The sequence below is a fragment of the Vipera ursinii genome (genome assembly GCF_947247035.1).
Source record: "Vipera ursinii genome assembly, chromosome: Z".
NCBI classification, from domain to species: domain Eukaryota; kingdom Metazoa; phylum Chordata; class Lepidosauria; order Squamata; family Viperidae; genus Vipera; species Vipera ursinii.
The window spans coordinates 99,357,242-99,380,798 of record NC_139517.1 but is presented as its reverse complement, the minus strand read 5'-3'; the positions used below and the strand labels follow the sequence as shown (position 1 = coordinate 99,380,798).

General features: G+C 34.9%; 1 protein-coding gene across 1 annotated transcript in view; it reads left to right on the top strand.

Annotated features, from left to right (window-relative positions):
• Positions 1-23,557, top strand: part of DYNC1I1 (dynein cytoplasmic 1 intermediate chain 1) — a 215,334-nt gene that overhangs the window by 178,116 nt on the left and 13,661 nt on the right. Inside the window, exons 15-16 of the mRNA XM_083376361.1 lie at positions 7,143-7,283; positions 16,159-16,284. Coding sequence (XP_083232487.1) covers positions 7,143-7,283; positions 16,159-16,284 — 267 coding nt within the window. The remainder of the gene's footprint in view (positions 1-7,142; positions 7,284-16,158; positions 16,285-23,557) is intronic.

Below are 23,557 nucleotides of genomic sequence, written 5' to 3'. Positions count from 1 at the left end.
AGTCGGCCCTGGGTTTTTCCACAATGTTTTTCTTGAATTTGCTTATCTATCCCACAGTAATCACTGTATTTTTTTAAGAAAGACTTTGAGCAGTCACATGTGCAAAATAACAGGTTTTTTCATATAAAATAACCTATATATTTGTTATTGGTAGAATAATGGCTGCAAACATGCAGAAAAATAAATGCTCAAAACAGGGAAAGATACTACTTCAGCCCTTGCAAATGGCAACTTGAGTAAAAAAAAGTGACTATCCTAAAAATTCAGAGAATATGTAAAAGTAAAATACAAGTAGGTTAAACTACAAGTAAGTTACTCAGTTCTGATAAGCTGGAGCTCTTCTATTTGCTGATAATAGATTTGTGGAAATGCTTTTATAGATAAGCTGGAAATTGAGCAAAAGGCTTAACCTTTAGCAGTAACTGAAACCATTTTATTCACAGAGAAGTCCTTCTGAAGTTAATAGGTGATCTTGCAGAGTGGTGAGTAGAGTTGGGTGTCTTCAGCTTCTATGCCTCCAGTGTTGGCATAATTTCTGTCTCCAAGTAACACTGTATTTTGTCAGGCTGATCTGACACTTCATCAATTGTATTCAGTTTTTAAAATGTACTTGCTTTAGGGACTGTTTATATATTTATGCATTTTTCTTAGGGTTTTTTTCTGAATTTGAATCCTCACTGTACTTAGATTTGAAGAATCGAGTCATGTTCCATCAAAGATGGATAAAACATAATAGAATGTGGTAATCTATCAAGACTACAAAACAGTAATTTAAAGCATCAAAGCTCAAAAGTATGAGAAAGGAATAAGACCAATCAGCTCTATTAACTGTTCAAAATCTGAGTGCTTTGACCATTATACTGTAATTTTTCTCCAACACATTGAGTTGAACTTCTTTTGGATTGAGTTTCCTAAGATAGCACTGCTGCTCAGAAGGCCTGACTATCTGTATCATGACAGCTGTGGCCTAACTTGTATGGCCTTTATTAATTTAGTAATTTGAAATGCTGGCTGCTTGTCAAACTTTAGGTCAGAGGTCCCCAACCTTTTGGGCACCAGGGACTGATGGAGAGAGGTTTTTCCATGGACCAGAGGGTGCATGGTTTTGTGTGCTGCCTACATCGCACGGATGGGGCTTTGCTTGTTTGTGCGGACCAGTTGCAGGCATGGCATGGCCCGGTACTGGTCCACGGATCAGGGGTTGGGGACTCCTGCTTTAGGTGGTTTATTATATAAAAACAAAAAATGACAGGTATAATTTAAAACATCCCACTTGCTGTCTGATGATTGAAGAAGCTTTAAAAATCTCTATGGGAAGTAACTATTTTTACTACATTTCTAAAGGGTAGGAAGATGGCAGTTAATCTGACCTAAGGAGGTCAGCTATTTTACACAAGTTGTCTTGTCCTCAACACCTTTGATCCCGCACTATTCTCTCCTAGCTAGAAAATAGCAAGGTCCCTAGCTGTACAGGATTTTATAGGCAATAATCAGAATTGGTGCTGGGATCACTTGAATTGAGCTGGAAAGCCTACTGATGAACAGTGGAGCATTAGGAAAATGGGTGTATTCTTCTAAGCTAGTTAGTGCTGATCAACATGTATGTATATTTTGCACCAACTGCAGCTTCTGAATCCTCAAGGGGAGCCACGTGTAAAACAAATTACTATTGTCATGTCTTCAGCATCTCCTGATCCAGGAAACAGTGGTGAACCACTGAAGTTGGCAACAGGCATCTATTACAACATAGCCATTTTAATATACGGTACCCATTTTATGTTACAATAACCCTATGAAGTAGATTGAGAAAAAATAATAGATTCAGACCAATCAGACCAGCTTTGCTAGTACAAGCTTAACACCATACTCTATAGTCCACTGCTAATTTTACTTTTTTCAGACTAAGATTCAAGCTCTTTCAATTATTTGAGTAGTAATTTTAATTCTTTTTAAGTTGCTGAGATAATAATCAAACCCATATAAACTCTAGGATCTAGCACAACTTGAGGGAGACTTTATTTTTGAGATGTTATATTTTTATTTTCTATTGGTTTTAACCATTGACAAAAAGATTATGATAAATTGTTATAATTAAAATGGAGTTACCTTAGTATCAAAAACATTTCTTCATTTTGTTTGTTTTTAGACTTATTAATAGAAAAATTAAAAGTACATAGCACTCAGTAACAAAAATTAGAAATAGTTTCCACAAAATTGGTTAAGCATGGCTATGTATGTATAAACTTCATGCAACTCTGAAAAACTTGCTTGTGGATTCAGCCAATGTTCCTCCAAGAACAGCAATTTTTAAGATAGCTGAAGAAGGAAATTAAGAAATATATGCAGAAGAATCAATTATATTTGTAAAAATTAATTTGAATTCAATTTAAATGAATTTTGTCATCATTCAGTCAATATTTTTATCTTAGCTATACACACACACACACAATTTATTTCATGGAAACTGAGTCTTATTAGGAGAAGTGATTGTATTAGTAAAATGACATTCTCAAGTACAGTACTAAAGACTAACAGTGGTTCCAAACATAAGATCTCATATTCATTCATTCATTCATTCATTCATTCATTCATTCATTCATTCATTCATTCATTCATTTTCTGAAGCCACATATCTCAAGCAAGTGGCTCTGGGTGGCAAACAATCATAAAATGGAAAACAATTACAATTAATGCAAATCAAATATACATAGGAACGGAGAAAAAATCATCATAGATACAAGTATTTCAGAAAACAGAACCCTCACCCATGCCATTATTTATGAAGTTATAAAAAGTTTTGTTTGCATTATTAAGAATTTGTTGGGATTCCTAGAGATTAGTAGGAATAATTGATGCTTAAGCTCTTTTCCTGAATAAAAATATATAAGAATGCATTGTTAATCTCATGTGGAAACAAATTCTTTTTATTGATTCCTTTTTATAAATTCAGCTAAGATGGCCTGATATTAGAGGAAACCACAAAAGTTTAATCACTATGTTATCTTGGAACCCTTTTCTCTTGCCTTCCTTTACACTTTGCATATAATAATTTCCATGTGAAGGTAATACAGATTCAGTATCATTAGGATGTAAATCAGGACATAAACCACCAAGCAAGCACCTCATAACAATTTTGCAGTAAGTCTGCAATATTCTTGCCCTGAAACCAGCATAATAAAAGTCCAAACTTGTCAAGGAAAACAGAAATAACATAAAAAATAGCTCATAGTATGTGATAGAAATTTACAGAGTCCTTAAAAGATTTGGAGGGTAGGTTATTCTAAAGCAGAGTTTTTTTAGACCTAAATAAAATGTCCAAAGATGAGTAATTTTTAAGAAAGTAGTGAGGAATTAGAATAAATGTAATATGCACACTGTAAGTGTCCATGCAAGTGAAGTTCCAGACTAAAATCCGATATACTAGACAGTAATGGATATTTCTTCTGAGTAAATATGCACAGGATTACATAGTATGTTAGATTAAATTTTGCCAGGTACTAAAGAAAAGTGTCAGATTTCACCAGAAGCTACTGGAAGAGAGACACAATGGGCTGTTCTAGTTTGAAAACAAAGGCCTCTGTTATTCCTCTTCCTCTTTAACTTTATCAGAATACATGGGTTCCTTGCAAGGCAAAGATAAGTAGTGAGTACTTCTTACTATTATCAAAGCTGGATATAATTTCATATCATGTACTAAGTAAAAAGCTAATACAACCTCATTTGTGCAGCACTATCTTAATTGTCTGACTCATCTTCCATTTTTCAGAATTTTTCCAAGTACAATAAATATTGCATTTGACAAAGGTGATAAAAATGAAAAAAAAGGTTATACAAAAGTGATACAAAAAATGTAGCAGCAACTCAATAAACCTAAGAACTTTTGGGTAACATTTATGCAAGCTGTCCAAATGAATGCAAAGTGAAAACAGTATGGCTCTCTGATGAGTACAGTGAAGAAACTTTGTAAGAAATACAATTCATAAATATGTCTTAATTATTCTTTCTATGAAATGGCTTGTCTCATGAAAAAACAAATCTGATAGATTTTGTTATAGCTTTTAAGCAGTTAAATGCTAGTTAAAACCTGTGAACATGTTCACATGATTTCCTTTAAGTAGTGAAGTTCTTAACGAATGGCGCCTCCTGGATTAAGGAAGATCATCCATGCAGATCATCCATGCAGGGAGGCAGCTGAAACTTTACCTAGACACAAGTTTTTATTTTCATCTTTCTGTGTACATACTATTCTTTGAGGTAGGCCATCAAAATAAGGGGTTTATCAAAAATTACTAGAAAACCTTATAGGATGAGCATGCTACCTCTGGCATTTACATGCCCACTCTTCTATTGGGGAAAGGCCTAAACCGGCCCTATTTTGTAACTTGTATCTTCATATGCAGTACTTAAGAAGTTGATCATATTAACCTCATTCTAAAGCCATCAGAATTATGTCAAATCCTGTTTCTTCACATGAAAAGTTATTATTCATCTATGATTGTCTGAATAAAAGAAGGAGGATTTAACAGAAGACTTAAGTGAGTGGATAGATTATAGATGTTTATAATGCAATGTGTTCTATAAGATACATAGTCTAAACATTGGGAGAAAACACTGAGCAATATTTTTAAAATTTTCTTCATCGGCTCTGTTTCTATCAAGATTTTATAACATCAGCATTTAACAATTCTAAGGATCACCTTGTGAGTTGCTGCTTTTGGGAAGAAAAGTGAAAATCAAAAAGGCAAGCAAAATGAACATTCATTAAAGAAACAAAGAGGTCATATTTGCCTTCTATTTTATTTCATGATGGCAAAGTTAAGAGTAATAATAAAGTACCATTAAGTCTTTCTTTTTTCTAGCAGTTTCTTTGCTTTATGGTCTTTAATGCTCTTTCTCAAGATAGGAAAAAAAACAATGGAAAAATTATGGGAAATGACAAATGAGAGGGGGGAAAGTCCTTAAGAAGCCATGTATGGATCAGGGCATTTGCACAATAAAGGTTTCATGCAGAAGCACTCTTGAGAAAATTTCAAAGAACAGCTTTCAATACAGACTCTAAATGTCTTGGACAATACCCAAAGATGCTTTTTCATGAGACAACAGGACTTTCTTGTTTTTCTTTGAAGATGTTTCACTTCTCATCCAAGAAGCTTCTTCAGTCAGAGCTGAAGAAGCTTCTTGGATGAGAAGCCAAATGTCTTTAAAAAATAAGAAAATCCAGTTGCCTTCTGAAACAGTATCGTTAGGATAACTATGACCTGGATGACATTGAATCTCCACAGACATCTTGGACAATATCTCAGATAACTTCCCTGCCAATGTTTATGGAAATCCTAGTCTAACATTTGTGGGAGGCACCAGACTGAGAAAGGCTAGTCTTGTCAATCTTGAGAAGGCAAAGTTGAACATCTGGATATTTTTTGATAATGTTTCTGAAATTTTGGTAGTGAATGCTGTTCACTAAAGGACTTAATCAAATTAGTAATGTATCCAAACAAGTGAATGAGAGAAATCACATGCAGTCAATGGAGAGTTGTAAATGTGTATCAGTCCATAGCTAAATGTCCTTAAAATGTCTGGTCTGAGTAGATATTTTATGCAAGTCAATTCTTATAAGGTTAATTGTCCATCAAAGTGAAGAACGTTCTGAAAAATTCTTAGATCAGACTGAGAATTTTTGATCATCCAGATGTGAAATTACAATTTCCTCCATTTCTCACTACTGGCCATTAATAATAGAAATGTAAATTACAGCTTGCTCACATGTAGAAGGTGACATATATTTCATAGTTGCTCTAAAGCATTTCTGACACTAATATATGAACACAATGAACAATTATTGAAAAAAATATTGAAAAACTTCAAAGAAGTTCAGTCCTATGTATGACTATTTTGTGTGTGATCAATTCCATCTTATAAAACAATTGTTAAATCCTCAGAAGTTTAATACTGAAACTTCCAAAATTTTCCAAGTATATTTGTGTTTGCACATACATACCTATTTACAGATATACACAAATATACACTCAGTCACCTGAATTCATGTAAAAATCCTGTTGTTTAGGCTTCTGTGGTGGATAATAAGAATATTTAATTTCTTTATTGTTTTGGAATTTTCATTATCATTTAAATGTTATTTTACTGTTAACTGGGAACTAGGTAAAGCTATTATTCAGAATTGAGAATAAGGAGAAGCAAGTAAGTATAATGAATAATTCATCACACCCAATTATATGTTACAGTTCCCATGTACTTTTAAACTTGTCTCGCCCGCCTGTCTATTGTGAAATGAAATGATGCGTAAATTCGTAAAAGTCAAGCGGCAGCGCCACACTCTTGGCAGCTGCACGCTCTGAAGTTCGCCACCTCTTTTCTGAAATGAGAATCTCGAATACCAAGTTTGGGGGTGGGTGAGATTTGTAAACCTCTCTAGACTCTGCAGATCACATTGCTCTTACCAAAAGAAAAACAAGAGAACAAAAGAATCGCTTGAAATTAAGGCGATGCGATAGACAGTTCTATTAGCAGAAAGCGATGGCATAGAGTAGGAGAGAACAGAATTTAGGGGACCGCGTTCAGCCATCTAGATGATGGGACGAGGAAAAGGAAGTTGGTGGCATGTTTGGGAATAGCGCAAGCTGTTTGCGTTATTTGCGACTTTGCGCAAGGAGCACTAGGTGGCAGTCATCGTCTTCCCTTGCAAAGCGGGAGCCTCTCTGGAGACTTCTGGGTGTAAGCTTGAGCTTATGTGAAAGAGGGAACGAGAAAGATTTTCTGACTAGGGGCAAGTCGATCCCATAGCATAAACTATGGGTGGCGTTTCCCTAACCCCTCCACATTGTAGTAGCAGTAGCGGCACCCTTTACCTATACAGTATGCAATGTATGGGAAATCGTTCCCCTTCCCAATAATTTCTCGTACGGTTACTCCCTCTCCCCGGACAATGGCTGCCCCCCCTCCGGGAGAGCGCCGCCGCAGGCCCGCCTTCTGCGTCCCCGGACCTTTCATCTGCGGGAAGTTTTATGACACTTGGTTGAATGTGCAAAGTTTTTAATTAGACTCTCCAGACAGCCCGAGGCGGCAGTAGCGCCACGAAGTCTTCCTGCCCTTCCCTCTGCTTTTTCCCCTCCCCCCTTTTGCAGCACAACAAGCCGCTCTATTCCTTTGAAGACAATGCCGACTATGTCTACGACGTCATGTGGTCTCCTGTGCACCCCGCGCTCTTCGCCTGCGTCGACGGGATGGGCCGATTGGATCTCTGGAACCTGAATAATGACACCGAGGTGAGGCGGGGAGGGGATCGGTTCTTGGGAGTGGAGGGAGCTGTCGACTTTCTTGCTATTGTTTTTTTCTTTTTTAACGTTTGCAAAGAGGAAACCGGGGAAGAGAAGTGGGCTGCGTTGCCTTCCTGAGGCTAAGCCTCTCCGTGGCATGTGCAGCACATTCGAGAGAAAAAATGGACTTTCCGCTTTCCTTGTTTGCTCCATGGCCCTAACCAAACCTGCCCCAGATTTCCATGCCCTTAGGTTTCCAAGAAAAAGCCCAGCCGTCGTCTTCTCCGCAGGAAGCGCGTTCACTGATCTCTGTATACAGGGTGTCTAAACACTTATTTCACCATTCTTTTTTTATTTCTGGCAAATCGAATAGCTTGCAAATCTACCAAAAGTGTAGGGAAGAACCCCCTCCCCCCCGTTGCACAGTCGCTTCTGCTGATTTGTGGAAAAACATTGCCATTGATACTCGATTATTATCACCACACGAAGCCCGGTGCGCCACGTGAAGGCAGCTGTCCTCTTCTACAGAGGGGCTGGCGTCTAATGGGCGACGGTACCTACTCCTCCCACTCGACTGTGCCAGATTCCTTTAGAGAAACTTCCCCTTTGTGGTGAACTACATTTCCCTTCATTCCCAGTCAGGAAGGTTATACTGGCTCAAAATGATGGGAGATGCAGACTGGCATCTGTAGCACCACTTCTATTCGTTTATAGACCGCAACAAAAAGTAATAAGCTTTTTGGGGATGGTGAATAACTACTTTTGTAGTAATCAGCCCACCACCACCCTATTCTAACTATGCTATGTTATAAAGGACATTTTTTCCTTCCCACTTGGGGTCTGCAAGCTTTTTGTGTAAGTAGCAGGCTTAACTATGGTCAAGTAGCTCAAGAACAGGTTCTTACTTTTTTATCCAGAAACATGAGCAGAGATCTTCAGAGCAAGTTGATTAACTCTTATTTATTTGTTTTACATGCTAAAATTTGTGGTTGTGTTAAATGCGCAATGTGTTCTGACAAATTTCCTTTAATATTTTTCTACTTTACTGCAGAAGTTTATGTAGGCTCATGGATAAAAAAGGAACATAGTCTCCTGTCATGTTCTTTGTGTACATAACTCAGTGTTTGATTCAATATATTAAGACATAACTGTTTATTTTTACCTAATACTGTGCTATAATAATAACAGCCATTTTGGTTTGCAAACCATGGCTCAATGTTTTGGCTATAACCCAGCCAAGTGTAATTATTCAAGAAATCGCCTTTGCTTATTAACCTGGACATTCTAGGCATACTGGTAGAGTATCTTCTACATTTCTCACCACTTGACATTCTTCACTGGGAATGCTGGGAATCTCAGTCTGCATATTTGAAGATAGTTCATTCAAAGAAGACTGCTATGTATCATGGTTAAGCAAACCATTGCAGTGGGTGAATTCAATCCAAGACTGCATTCTGGGATATATATTTCTGAGTGTATAACGTTACACTGTAAAAAAAAATCCCAAAAAAGCTCCACAAAATAGTTATGTTCAGTCCTTTCCTGACTGGGTTAGACCATGTTCATTAATTCAGAAGGCCCGAAAGCTTGCTAAACCTGTACAAGGTTGTGTTTAAGGATAATTTGGTTGAGATCAAATCTTGTTAAAATCTCTGGAATTTATATTGGCTGTCATTTTAAATATAAGTACTGCCTGATTCTATTTAATTATTTACTCAATATTTAGTCCACTGAATTCAGTGGAACATATTCCTGGATACAGATGAATGTATGTGCAGCCCTGTTTGAATGTTGGCTATTACTACTTCTGTAGTAGTTTTTTTAAGTAGCAATCCTGATACTAGATAATTTTACTGTGGCTTTGTGAACCAAGCTATTGTGATTTGTAAATTATAATTTATCTCACGCATATTACATGAATCCAGCCACTCAGTAAACTAAGATAAACTATGATTTAGTGCAATGTGTGAACTTCCTCTCAGCTTCACGGTACCAGTAATATGGGGAAAATAAAAGAACATGGAAGCACTAAACCCAGGAGTAGAGTGATAAAATGATGTAAATTACTTCATTTTAATGTTAATATACATAACTAGAGGGAAAATTGCTTCTATAGAAATGTAGATTTACAGTGATTAATAGGGAAAATAAGCTGAGGAAAATTAATTAAAATATTGTAACTTTGTATAGTAAATGGATTATAGTGTTTTTGTCCTCAACTATTTTTAAAAATTTAGAATTTTTAAATTTCCTATTTTAAAAACATGAAGCATATTATTATTTAATTGTTTATCCTTCATTTTTTAATATATAACTCAAGGCAATGAACATACCTAATACTAAATATAGTATTTTTTCACACAATTTCTGTGCAAATCCTGGCTAGCGTCCTTGCAATTAGGTCTGATTTACACATGTAGCAGAAGGGAGCTCCCCTTACAATTATAATAAACGAGTAATATTTTTAAGTGTTCTTTTATAGAAAAACCAACTAGCAGACACAGGTGGAATACCAGTAGTTAGTTAAGACAAGTTGGATTAGAAAGAACCACTTTTTCTCTTATTTTTCTTGAAGAAAAGGCTGCATGGGACAAAATTCTTTGCTTGCAGACTCTTAAGGGTTTTCAGTCCACACTGAACCTCTTTTTCACAATCTTGCATTTAAAGACCTAAGCTAGGATATTATTAGTTAGTAGATAACATTCTGAAAAGTAAACCAGGATAAAGCCTCAATTTTGCAAAGTTCATTTGTTGTGTGAGGTGATTTCTCAAGAAACTATGTACATATCAACCAGGCATGTACCTAATGAAGGCAGATACATTATCATTTTACATTTATTATGGCAAGGCTTATTTGAAGCAAAAGTAAAAATAATAAAAGAAATATTCTTGGGATATTCTGAATTCATATTTAGCAAACAAATTATTCATGCTGGTGTAAAGCATATTATAGTTTAAGACAAATTAATATAATTTATTCTTAAGTTACCATTATTATTTAGTTCCTATTTATGTTCTGTGTGAATCTTGTTTTTAAACTGAGATGTGGGTTATACATTTTCTAAATAAATATTTTGAAAGCTTTCACCTTTTTGTGTGATATATATTTTCTCTTTTGAAGAACACATACTTTTCTTTGCAAGATTCTCTTGAGATTAAATTTTTGAAATGTAAGAGTGAAGATTTCTATTCCAGTAGCAGCCAGAAATATAAAAAGTGGAATCATATAGAGAAAACATTGTTGCCTATTTAGCATTGGAAGAGCTGAAGTGGGACATAATTAAAAGGAAGAATTTGAGAAGATACATTTAGTACATGACAATCAATATTTTTGCTGTAATTGTTTTTGCTGTTCTTTATTTGTCTCATGTTTTTTATTCTGAATTCAAAAGATGTGGAGTTATTTCTCTTTCCCCATGGTGAAATAAGAGTGCATATTCTTTATTTTTACAGAAATAGTTTCTTGAATCTTTTATTGCCTTTTTTTGCAAAAACAAGCTTGCCATTTAGCAATAATGCCACAACCAAGGTTTGAACTTGAGTTCTGATAACTATTACCTCATACAAACTAACACATGCATTTTTGAAGTGTTTGTTAGTTGAAATTCTGACAGAATTGTAAGATAATAAGGTAATGCAGAATAAAGCAACGAGGCCTGTAAAGAAACTACATGAAAGTAATGATGATAATTCATTTCACTTTTGTAGCTGCAGAAGAATAGCTGTATAGCAAGAATATAAAATTCAAGGTATGCATTGGTACGATACATGCGTGAGACAGCAACTGTTAAGGCAAGACAAAATTTAATGAATCGGGTGGTATGTGAAGGGGCAGATGAGTGAATTTATGTACTTGTGGAGATATAGCACAGAATTAACCCAGCAAATACAGCAAAAGCAATATAAACGATTTTCTTTTTCACTTTTTAGTCTTCCTTTCATATCTCTGTAATGCATTTCATAGCAGAAAGAAAATACACATTTTTTTTTACTTATTTGGCTGTAACTCATGTAAGACAGGTAAGAAAGGACAAATCCTGAAAACTGGATTGTCAACTAGAGACTAGTCTTTTGAAGTGCTCTTAGCAGGAAGTTTCAGAGGCAGCTTAATTATAAAGTAGCTGAATAGGGAGGATTTTTTTCTCCTTCAGTTATTACTTTGAGGTAAAGGGACAATTTGGAAGAGGGAACACATCTTTACAGATGTTATTGTTAGGAGATTTAACTGTCAATATTCTAAAAATTCTTAAGAGCCAATCTTGCTGCTTTTAAAATGAATGGGAAGAAATTTGTCCCCTTTTCAATTGAAACAGCAAGTCTTCTTTACATAGGGATGTTGAAATTGATCAGAGCAAAGGAGTTTGTGAAATTAACAAGAATATAGCCATAGAATTTACTTTACTTTCATTTGTTTAATTACTTTATTCTCATTTGTTTGGACTGCTAGTATACGTTACATGAAGAAATGTCAGGATTTTTTTTCTCTCTTTTTTCCTGTTAGGACACCAGCAGGAATAAATTCAATACAAGCATGTTGCCAATAAAAACTAATCAGAGACCCACAGTAGCAACCAAGGAGAAAATTCTTTAACAACTGAAAATGATTTTCCTTTTGATCCTTTGCCTGGCAATTTAAAACTACAAAACAATGGTTTTATTTCCTGAGAAGTATTGGGCCACAATCCAGGCAGTGTTAAGCGCATTGGGCATCATTTTCAGAGATAAAGCAAAACCAGTCCTAAACTTAGATCACTCCCAATAAAATTAAAGAAAATGCACCTTAGTTTGAACTTAGCTTTAATAACTTAGTTTTTAGTTCTACATATCTATAATCACAGAAAAATATGATTTGTTACTAGATAGAAGGATTTATCTTAGACTAATAACATGGTTGCAACATTACAGTTTTAATAGACTAAGCTGTTTAATAAACAGACAAAATTATTGGTAGGTAAGTTGGTTGGCATTATAATTTGTGATAAAAATGCAGGATCTTAGACATTGTTTTAGAACATATGATTTTCAAATTTCCAGTTTAAATCATTGGGAATTTTGAAAATCTTACCGCTAGTGTTGCACTTCAGTCCCAATGATTTAAATTGAATTTGTTTTTCCACAAGTTTGGGATCAAGTTATTGATAAGCTTAAGCTGACTGTTTTGATGCAACTCAGTTGCAGACAACAAATATATTGCCAACTATTGGCAATATATATCTTGTAAGGTGCCACATTGTGTGTTTTTATTGTGACAGAGATATGCAATATGGATTCTCAGTTGAGTATAATGAACCTACCAATCCATAGCACAACTTGAAATGACAGGTCACAGTAGCTTTGTTCCTAGAAGTTGCTTCATGCACTTCATGTAAATAATGGTAAAGCTAATTAGGAACAGATTATAGATGTACACAGGGTTTTAAAATGGGCCCTAAACATTTAGGGTATTTATAAAAAGGTCCTGGAAAGGCTTCTTGTTGCAACTCTTGGAAGAAACTGCAGTTTTGAACTCCCTGGGACAATAACAGCAGCTTTCCAAGTTCATAGCTTAATTAATTTAGTTTCAACCCTTATATCATGCTTTTCTCTTAAATATTCAAAATAGATAATGGTGAAGAAAATATTGTTTTGATGATAAATGGTGGCAGAAATACAAATTAGTAAGACTATCGAAACAATGCAAAAACTAAAAGGTGACACCAAAAGATGAACACTATAATTCAAGTATATTAAGCTTCATAAAATGAACCATCACCTCTCAGAAAGTGAACAGGGATCACAACCTTAAAGAATTTGTTACTAATCTTGGGTGCCTATAAGTGTAATACAGCATATTTTATGACAGTGTTCTAAATCTGGTGCTTTGCAGATGTGTTGGCACTACCAATAATGGAATTCATACCCAGCAGAACCAAAGAGTGGAGATGTCTGCACTCTAGCATAGAACAGAATACAACAGACCCAGTGAAGTCTGTCAACTCCGTACAATTATCTTGAAAATTGTTTTATGGATATATAGATAAATTTTAATTTGCAAAATTTTTGATGCTTGGAGAATTCCTTTTTAAAATCACCATTGGCTTTCTGTTTGTTAAAAGGGTTGAATTACTTTTCTTTTTGATGCAGGTTTTTTGTAATCCTTAGTTGATTATGGGAGTTTGTTGTACTTGTTTATCTCAAAAGCAATAAGGGAAATCCTCAAAGCTTAAAATAATGTTGATGACCAGATATTAAGTTGTTTGTCAAATGGGTCTGAAAGTATTTTTTTCTATTTCATGTTTTAATTCATTTAATTAAATAATAATAGAACTCTAATAAATATCCATTGAACTATATTCTCTTAATGAAGTCAATAACCATATATTTAAAATGGCATGACTTGAGAAGAAATGTTATCAGTATTAATTGTATTTTCTTACATTTGAGGCTAAAACAAAATTCTGCATTCATGCCTCCTTTTGAATATAATTTTTAGTTACATTCATGTCTTCTTCATGAATGTAATTTTCATGATATAAAATGATTTCATAAATTATATCCTGAACATGTATCCAATGTAGTTAGCATTTTTCTACCAATTCTTTCATATTAAATAATACATTATTACTATTGTTATATTAGTCTTTTATCTCACCTTGTTTTAAAATATATGTTTGGTCAACTCAAGGCAGCAAACATACTTAATAATCTTACATTTTATTCTCCCTACAATAACAATCCTCTGAGGTGGATTTAACAGAGAGGGTGTCTAACCCAATGCCACCGAGCTAGATTTCATGCATAAGGAAGTGTTAGAACTCACAGCCTTCTGGTTTCTAGATGAATATCTTAACTACTACATCAATGATGGATGCAACAGTTTTGGGAGAGAAAGCTGGGAATATTTATTTCCAGATTTAATACTTCTCAGATAGATACTCATTTTACATTTGGATGCTAGATTTTGATAAGAAAACCAGAAATCCTTGTAGAATACCCAAAATATTTGGAACATTGTTCTAATTTGTCTGGACTTATGTAAACAAAAATTACATGCTTTAAAATTAAATAAACTTGTTTTAATAATTTCTCCACAAATAATTTTTTCAAACCCTAGTTCTACCTATGTTTGTTTAATGGTTCAATCACAAATTGAATTGCAGTTTTAGTGTTTTTTTCATTCTAAGAAGAGCAACTCTATGGGGCTATAATCATATGCTTAATGCTTTTGTTATGTAATTTGTAGCATATTTTTAAATTAGGTTTTTAATTTTTAAATTTTTAGACTGTCCTTCACTCACAACATAATATATTATTCTATAACTGTGTTTTCTCAACCTTGGCAACTTTAAGATATATGGCCCAACTCCCAGAATTCCCCAGCCTGCATGTTAGCAGTGCAGAAGCCAATGGAAACAATACAAATTCAACTCAACAAATAGAAAAGCCTGGGAAAGTTAAAGGGTTTTAATCAGATGTTTTGGAGAAGACAATTTTGGTCCTAAGGATAGTATTACAACACTGGTTGGGGACTTCTGAAAAAGTCTTTTTATAACTTCTTAATTCACTTATCAAAGAAAGCCCATCAGATGGTCTTAATATATACTCTAGTGTGGTGTGATTTTAAATGCAAATTTATACAAATGAAAATCGCTTCTTAATTATAGAAGTTTCCTTTGTCAAGTATTTAGCAAGCATTGACACCTGAAAAAATTAAACTATCTTGAGTTATTTTTTAAATAAGTCATATTTTCTGTTGAAAATATTAATAAACTATTTCTGTTTGTATAAATTCTGCTGAAAAATATTTCAAAGAATCTCAGAACATCAGCTAAAAATTAAATTTTATCCTTCCTAAAGTTAGGCTGACCTAACTTTTGACAAGCAAGGCAAAGTTTCAGAAAGAAACACATTGTTTCCCTCACATAAAAAAGGACATCAAAGTTGAGTGTGTCCACTTAGCAATCTTTTCCTTTATCTTAATGTTTGCTATTAGGTTGAAGTTTGTGGGTCCAGTCAGTGACTACTGGTTGGTAAGAAATTGAGTAGATTTTGCTCAAAAATTATCTTGCTAACAAACCTATGAAGTAAAATTTGAATCCATTTCTGAAATATTTATGCTGAGCTTACTTGTTACTGAATAATTTAATTTTATAAAGCGATGGAAATAAGAGTATGTGTACATGAGGATCCAGATGGTATTCCACCTGATACATGTATTACATCTAAACTGATTTAAATTCAGAAACCTCACTCGATTTAACTTCAGTCTTCAGATTTCATACTTACATATAGTTGTTATTGTGCAGTGTATAGAATATGTAGACCAGTTTACTGTGCTGCATGGCTGCTATGCTCTTGACTTGACCAGTTTAGCTTTTGCAGTTCCTCATGTGCTTTTCCTGGACAACATGTTCCTCAGTTTTGCAAAATGAGATGTAACTTAAAGAAATAACATGAAAGTTATTAATGCCCTACTTTTAGTTCTCTTTTTTGTTTATTTGTTTATTTCTGACCTCATCCTGTGTCCTCTAAACTAATTGCTTGAGGTCAGTAAAATGTTTATATAAAACCTACAAGGATAGGATCTCTCAATTTTCAATTTATACTTGGTACCACATGTAAGCTCGTTAGTCTTTGCCAGTCATCTTTTGATCATCTATTAGGCCACACCAAAAAAAAAACCTGCTGGTTTTAGCATGTCTCCAAGCTTGGATTAAAAAAAACAACAACTTAAACATTTGTGTCCCTTGGTCTCCATGTATTGTCAATAAGCCTTTCTGCCATTTAAAGTTTAATTTTCCTCTGCTTTCCCTCTCTTCATATTTTTCATGTAAAAGACAATGAATTCCTTTATAGCACACATGTTTTATAAATGTCCTCATCCATATTGCAATATCTTTGATAGGTTCCAACAGCTAGTGTGACTATTGAAGGAACTTCTGCTCTCAATCGTGTCCGTTGGAGCCAGGTTGGGAAAGAAGTAGCTGTCGGCGACTCTGAAGGACGAATCTGGATCTATGATGTTGGAGAGGTACTTAAACTTTACAAATATTTGGATGTTTTGGAATGGTTTTCAAAGAATATTCATGCAGTGAACTTTGTCTGGTTTGGGAAGCTAAGCAGAGCTGCTTAATATTTGAATGGAACAAAGATTTCTACAGAAAGTCATAATGATTGAAAGATAATAATGCTCCTGATGATACAACACATAATCCTTATATATTTGCATCCTAAAATTTTGTTGCTTGCCTTTCCTGATGCCCTGCAAGCACTTATAAGATAAGAGGCCACTAAGGAATGGCAAAGGGCTAGAATGTGAAGTGGAAAAAAAACAACAACAATCAGGAAGAAGCCAATAATAAATCCTACTGTCATGCAGGTTACCTGGAGGTGATTATGTAATTATCAGGAGTTAAGCTTGAATTAAAAGAGACTTGACCTTGATCCTAGTATTGGAATTAAATTAGTGTATCAGTTCAGAGGCATAATTATCTGATGCAATGTGAAATCAGTCCTTTTGTGAAACCAGGGGAACTTCAGTTTGTAGTATACAAGTACTTGAAATGTTCCTTATGCTACAGTTGCTAAGATAAATTTCAAAAGGTACACCCAACACATTTAAAATGGATGATAATATATTCATGGCTAATTATTAATGCTGTTAATTTGATTGCTGTTTATTACCATTGACTTTATTTTAAAATGTATATAACACCTTGATTTCATTCATTCAGAATTATGCAATAAAAAGTTCTTTAATATTTTTAAATAGGTTCTTACCCTAATTGAACTTCCATGTTTTTCCAAATTCACAAGATACCAGTGCACTCAAAAAAGTGCTTCCTTTTAGTTCTATAAAATAAGTTACCGCCAGGCCAATCAGCTTCTTGGAAAGACTTGCTGTTTAGTTTTAGTCTTTCTTTCTGCAGACTTCTGGAAAGAATTGATTCTACATGTTTTATAAGCGCTGCATACATACATACTACAAAATGGGAGCATCTGTCTTTCTTTACACTGAATAAAGATCTCCAAATGAGACATAGAGCTAATAACAATGACCATTTCTAGCATTTTAGATAGAATCTGATTGGTTGCTTTATATTCCAAGTCCTTTTTTTTTTCTAAAGAAAAACTCATCTTTGAAGCCTTTGGGACACCGTATCCTCATGTCCTATTTTGCAGAAGATAATCTTTGCTTACATTTGGCTTCCCCATCTAGTTAAATGTGTCAAACTAGACATGTCAAGGTATAACTCCAAATCTTCCAGGCCAAAAATACTATTGGTTTATATATGTAATCCAAAGTTAAGCAAATATAAAAAATGTATTGATTGATTTTATTTATAAGCATAGCATAAACCATGAGAAGGTATCCATTAGCATTTAAAGCGCTGACAAAGTACGGTATGTAAAAAGATAAACTGATTAATTTTCCTTACTATCATGGGGAGTTTTAATTATATTACTATTTGAATGATTGCAACTGTTTCTAAATACGCATATAAAATTATGGAAATAGTGCCCTTTGTCTTCTTTCTGTGGGCAATACATTCAGAACATAATTGGTTGGATTAATAATGGAATCACTTTTTGTTTTGTAAGTAACTGAAATAGTGGTTTCTAGACTGCAGAATGGAGAGAAGTTTTATTTAATATTTCCTTGACATACTGCCTACAAATCCTACAAAATCCCTCTAAACAATCTTCTAGATTGTACCTAAATAAGAGAAAACATTCACACTTTACCATCTTATCCTCAACTCACAAAAAGTTAAACTGTGAAAAAAGTTTCTGAAATATTAAACAGCTGTGTCACAATATCAGAGAAGTAATAGGTCTGTCTTTTTTAATATAATCACTGAAAGAATTGTTGAATAGAGAAATTATATTGTTTTAGGTATTCTTTGCTCATACTCATAGAACTGATTATACAGTGAGATTGCCCAAAGAGTAATGTGTAAAAGTCAGGAATATAGGTATTCTACCCCAAGGGTTCATTAGAATAGATGCTTTTTTTAGCCATTCCAGCACTTCATTGTCTACAGTATAATCTATACCAGGGTTCGGCAACCTTAAACACTCAAAGAGCCACTTGGACCCATTTCCCAGAGGAAAAAAAACACTGGGAGCCGCAAAACTCACACGCACACGCGACGGGGGGGAATTTGATTGAAGAGTGTGCATGAGTTCTCTCCCTCCCCCTCTCCCTCTGTCTCCCTCTCTTTCTCTCCCTCCCTCTCTCCGATCTTCTGCTCACCTGGCAAGCTGGCTTCACGCTGTTCTGGACAAGCTGACACACATTCTTATTGGGCTGGCTCTCCTGCCCTTGAGAGCTGCTGCTTTTTACTGCTTCCTGTGGAGACGCAGCAAAGGCAGGAGCCCCGCCCAATAAGCTTGTCAGCTTCTCGGAGAGCAGTGTGAGTTTTACACACACACACACACACACACACACACACACACACACACACACAGAGAGAGAGAGAGAGAGAGAGAGAGAGAGAGAGAGAGAGAAAAGGGAAGTGCAAGTGCCTCTCTCTGTCTCTCTCTTTGTCTGCAAATGCCTGGGAGCCGCAGAAGGCCGAAAGAGCTGCATGTGGTTCCAGAGCCGCGGGTTGCCGACCCGTGATCTATACAGTGGTGTTCATAGTAAGCCACCATTGTTATCCCCAGGGTACATATGAATATTGAAGTTGAAAAAATGCTTTTTCTATACTGTAGGAAGGAGATTTGTAAAAAGCATTTCTTAGTCTACAGCCATCTTTCATTTTATTATCTTTCTTATAAATAATGAATAAAATGGGCCATAACGCTGTTGCGTAAATGTGCATGCTAGGTAAGGATGAAAGAAAATTGTAAAGAAGAGTAAGTTGTAGGGTGAAGAGTAAATATAATGTAAATTAGCAAGCTGAATAAACCATGTGGCAGTGCAGCTCTGAATTCTTCCCTACAATAGGCTAAAATTGAAACAAATTGAAGTCAGTATGGTGTGTGCTTGATGGACTGTGTCTCTTTGTTGCTGAATGCAGCATAAAGTATACCATCTGCATTACTGTTCCTGGAACAGTTAAGGGTGACTTATGCAGCAATCAGCTTTTATAGACAGAATTTGTTTTTTGTCATTATCTGTGATAGTCTACTGAGATCTACGCCTCCCCACAGTAGGGAAATATTATAGAATATATACAGATTTAGCTTTAACTTACACAAAGTGATTTTATGGCCCATAGCAAAATTGCTTGAGCATGACTCATATTTTTGGCTTGTGCGTGCTTTCTTGGGAGCCGCTTTGGCTTGCAAATGACTGCAAAACATCTTGGTATATCGTTATCATAATTGCTAAACTGTCTGAAGTCATAATACTCAAATTTCTGCTATGGCACTAGTAGGACACTTGCTTTATTTATTTATTATTGGGATTTGGGTGTGGGTTTTCTGAAATACATACATATAATTTTTTCTCATTCTGAGTGATCTGACAGACACTAGAAATACCTGAATTGACAGTATAATCTCTTCATGTCTGTTGTCTGGAGTCTAGACGGGTTGGAGATATGGCTGATTTCTCATTCTTGAAGCTACTAGGGATATAGTGTTCATCTCTTTTGCATCAGCCATTAAAATTGAGTTATCTATGTTTTATCTATGTTGTGTGTTTTGATTTCTAATATTTTCCTCTTCACTTGAGAAGCACAGTTAGAGCTCAATACAAAATACATGAGAAATGGAAGTTAAAATCAGAATCCAGTTGGGTCATGTATTAGCATCCTTTGTATTAACTGATTTGTAGAATGGGATTTTGCAGCCAAGGTGACTTAAGTTCTGTCCTCACTACTGATGCTAGAATGATCTTCTATTCTTGTGTCACTGTGTTTTTCTGGGGCTACTCTGTCTCTTCTGCAGCTGAGTTGATTGACTTCTAGCTCACCTCCTGCTTCAAAGAAAATGCTGCAAATTATGTTTTGCAGCACAGATCTCGACTTACAACGTAATTGAGACCAGAATTTCCACTCTTCAATAATGTGGACATTAAGTGATTCACACCTGATTTTAGGATCCTTTTTGCAATAGTTTTTAAGTGAATCATCACAGTTATTAAGCTTAAAGACATGCCAGTTGCCAAATGCCCAAATTTTGATCATATGATTATGGTGATGTTGCAAATGTTGTAAAGGCCAGTTGTAAGTCACTTTTTTCAATAACATCAGTGGTGACAAATTCCTCTTAGTTGAGGATTACCTGTATTTCCTTTGCAAGTGTGGGTATGTGACAGATTTCCAGTGGGAATTCACATATTATTTTAGTTCCTTCGATTCCCTTCCCTCCATAGTCATGGCACTTTACAAGGCATCTCCATCAGTTTTGGACCATTTTTGAAGATAGATATCATTCATGTTCTCTAAGCAAGAGCCAGTTTGATTTACCCCAGAATAATAAAGACACAGGAGTGGGGAGCTGGGGAGGCAGAGTTCTGGTATTTTTGTGAAATTCTGGACCAACAATAAAGACGGTATCTGAGAGTTGTGGAAAGATTACTGTTTGCATTTGAAAGCATATTTGGAAGTATTATTGCACCCTTTGTACAGCATCTCCTGTGAAAATTCTAATATACTTTCTGCAGTAGGTGCACAACACTTACTGCAAGATCTTTATTGTCCTTTTCCAGTAATTTAGCTAAAATACTTCTGTTTTGTTGCACACAAATTGCCTTGTGGACATTTGTGATGATGCACTAGAGCTTCTTCCCCTATTTGTACTAGCTGATAGTATTGGAAGAGGTTTGGGTGCATGCATAGTTCCTGTGCTGAAGCTCTTTCAGCTTTTGCAAATACCAGGCTGCCCAAGAACCAAGGCAGGTAGACTCTTGGCTTTGCCTTTGTCTTCAAAGCTCCACTGAAACAGATGAACTTTTGTCAAGTTTCTCCTTCTCTTTCCAATGGAATTTGCAAAATTCAAGGTGCTAAGGGTTTTTTATCTTGTTTTTCTTCTTCTCCTCTCTCTCCCTCTCTCTTTGTCTGTGTGTGTTGGTGGTGGATTTTGTTGCTGTTTGATCTGCAGCAACTTGAGATGGAATGGTGCTTTTTATTTCTTCTTACCATTTCAAGATAAGCAGAAGTGAAGAATATGACACACATTGCCTTCAAATAGCTACTAAGCGTTTGGGGAGTAAAAATGGTGGTGAATAGCCCAGCTTAGTATTGTTGAAATAAGTAAAGCTAATTTTCACTAAGGAGATCTCCTAGTTGGCCCATAAGTGATTTAAGATGATTGTAGCTTGTAAGGTTTACGTTCCCTCCTCAAATGTCATACAAAATAAAGTATTGCCAGCAAGAAGGCAAGTTAGTCTATTAGTTTCTTTGTCCTGATCTCTAGCAAGAAGATTCTATTTTTAAAAAGACAGCTCTCTGTTGGAAGATTGGAAAATAAAAAGGTCAACCAGGAGCTTTAAGTTGATTCTGGATAGAAAACTGAATCAGCATGTAGATTACCGGTTTGCAGAGTTCAATCATTCTTTGTTAATATCAATTATATTTCAGTTTAAATAGCCGGGTTTATTTCTTTTATCTTTCTACATTTAACTTATGTGTATACATAAAAGAGTATTGCCTAATAATGTGAGTAAATAAGCAGGTCTTTATGACAAAGCTTGTCTTAAAAGTTGGTTGGGCTTTGGTGAACCTCAGAAATACAAGTTAATCATACTTGTGCTATAAAAATTTGGATGGCAGAAAAAAATAATCCTCCGACACATTCTATTAATACCAATTTCTGCTACACAAATTTAATAGAACTAAGAAAGGCATCTCAGCGTAGTTTTTTTTTGTCTGATGTGCTTAAAAATGTGTCCCTCATCCTCAATTTTTTTTAGGGAAACGTAAGATAACTTTACTAAACAAATTCCTGAATTTGAAGTCTCAAAAATAAATATCTTCCAAGAATGACACTAGGTGGAAATTCTCTACTGGTAATTAAGTCCACAGAATTTTGTAATATTGCATTACAAATATTTTATTAATATTGCATTATACATATATGCTGCACAATATTACTAAAAGGCATATTTCATACAATTTTGTAACATTGTAGAGCATTCTAATGAGAGACTATAAAAAAAGCATTTAAAATGCTAATTATCCAAAAGCAAAAGTAAACCATAGTTACTTACTTTTTGTTTTTATTATTTACAAAAAATAAAGCAGATTGACTAAGAAATAATTACAGCTATCTGTAGTAAGGGAGCTAAATGAAAAAATGATCAGCACCAAATTTGGCGTAAAAACTGTACTGCATTAATGTAGTGGAATAATTATTTTCACAATTCAAGCTAACAGACATGCTCTTCCTGATTGGCATCAGCATATGTTTTCTGGAGAAATGGTTTCTGAAATAAGAATTAGTTTGTATAATTAATCATCTTTATGTTCTTCTGCGGTTTAAACTGTTGCTTTCAATAGCAACCTTGGTCATGACAGATCACTTAATTACAGTGTTAAAAACTTTTTTAATGATTGGTAAAGTTGTAAGAAAGATGGAGGTTTGTTATGATAAGGTACAGATTAGCTTAAAATTACAGAATGTTAAAGTACAAATCAGGTTATTAATGCGTTTCTTAGAAACGTAGAAGCACCATGCCTGATGTACAATTTTAAGCTATTTACAGACTTTGCAGACTTAAGTGATGTGCAGACTGCACATTACTCAAATAGACAGATTTGATGGCATTTAAAAAGCAAGTCTTAATAACTGATGGAATTTGGGAAATTGGAAATAAACTTTTGCATTGGTGAAACATGTGGCCACAGCTACCTACTTTAAACAATATAATGCAGTGCAATTTAAAACCTTGTTTAATAGTAACGTGGGCCCAACAAAGCATGATAATTGAAAAGGAAAATTAAAACTACAGCTTTCTTTTAGTGAGTCAAACCCAGTCTTAAAAGATTCTTCAGATGTTTTTGGAATTTATTTATTTATTTATAGTTTATTTATTTTGATTCTTTCACATCAGTGTTGCCATCTGGCAAATATTTGGACAAATGTCTGCAGTTTTCTTTGCAAAATTCTAGAAGTGATTTGTCATTGCCTTCTTCCTAGGGCTGAGAGAAAGTGACTATCCCAAGGTTACCCAGCTTGCTTTGTGCCCAAGGTGAGACTAGAACTCACACTGGTTTTTAGCCTGGTTCCCTAACCACTGCATCAAACTAGCTCTCAATACTTGACATAAGCCAATTTTGTACTGACATAAGACCAACTGACAAAAAACCAATTGACACAAGCCAACCAAAAAGCCAATTTTGAAAACAAAC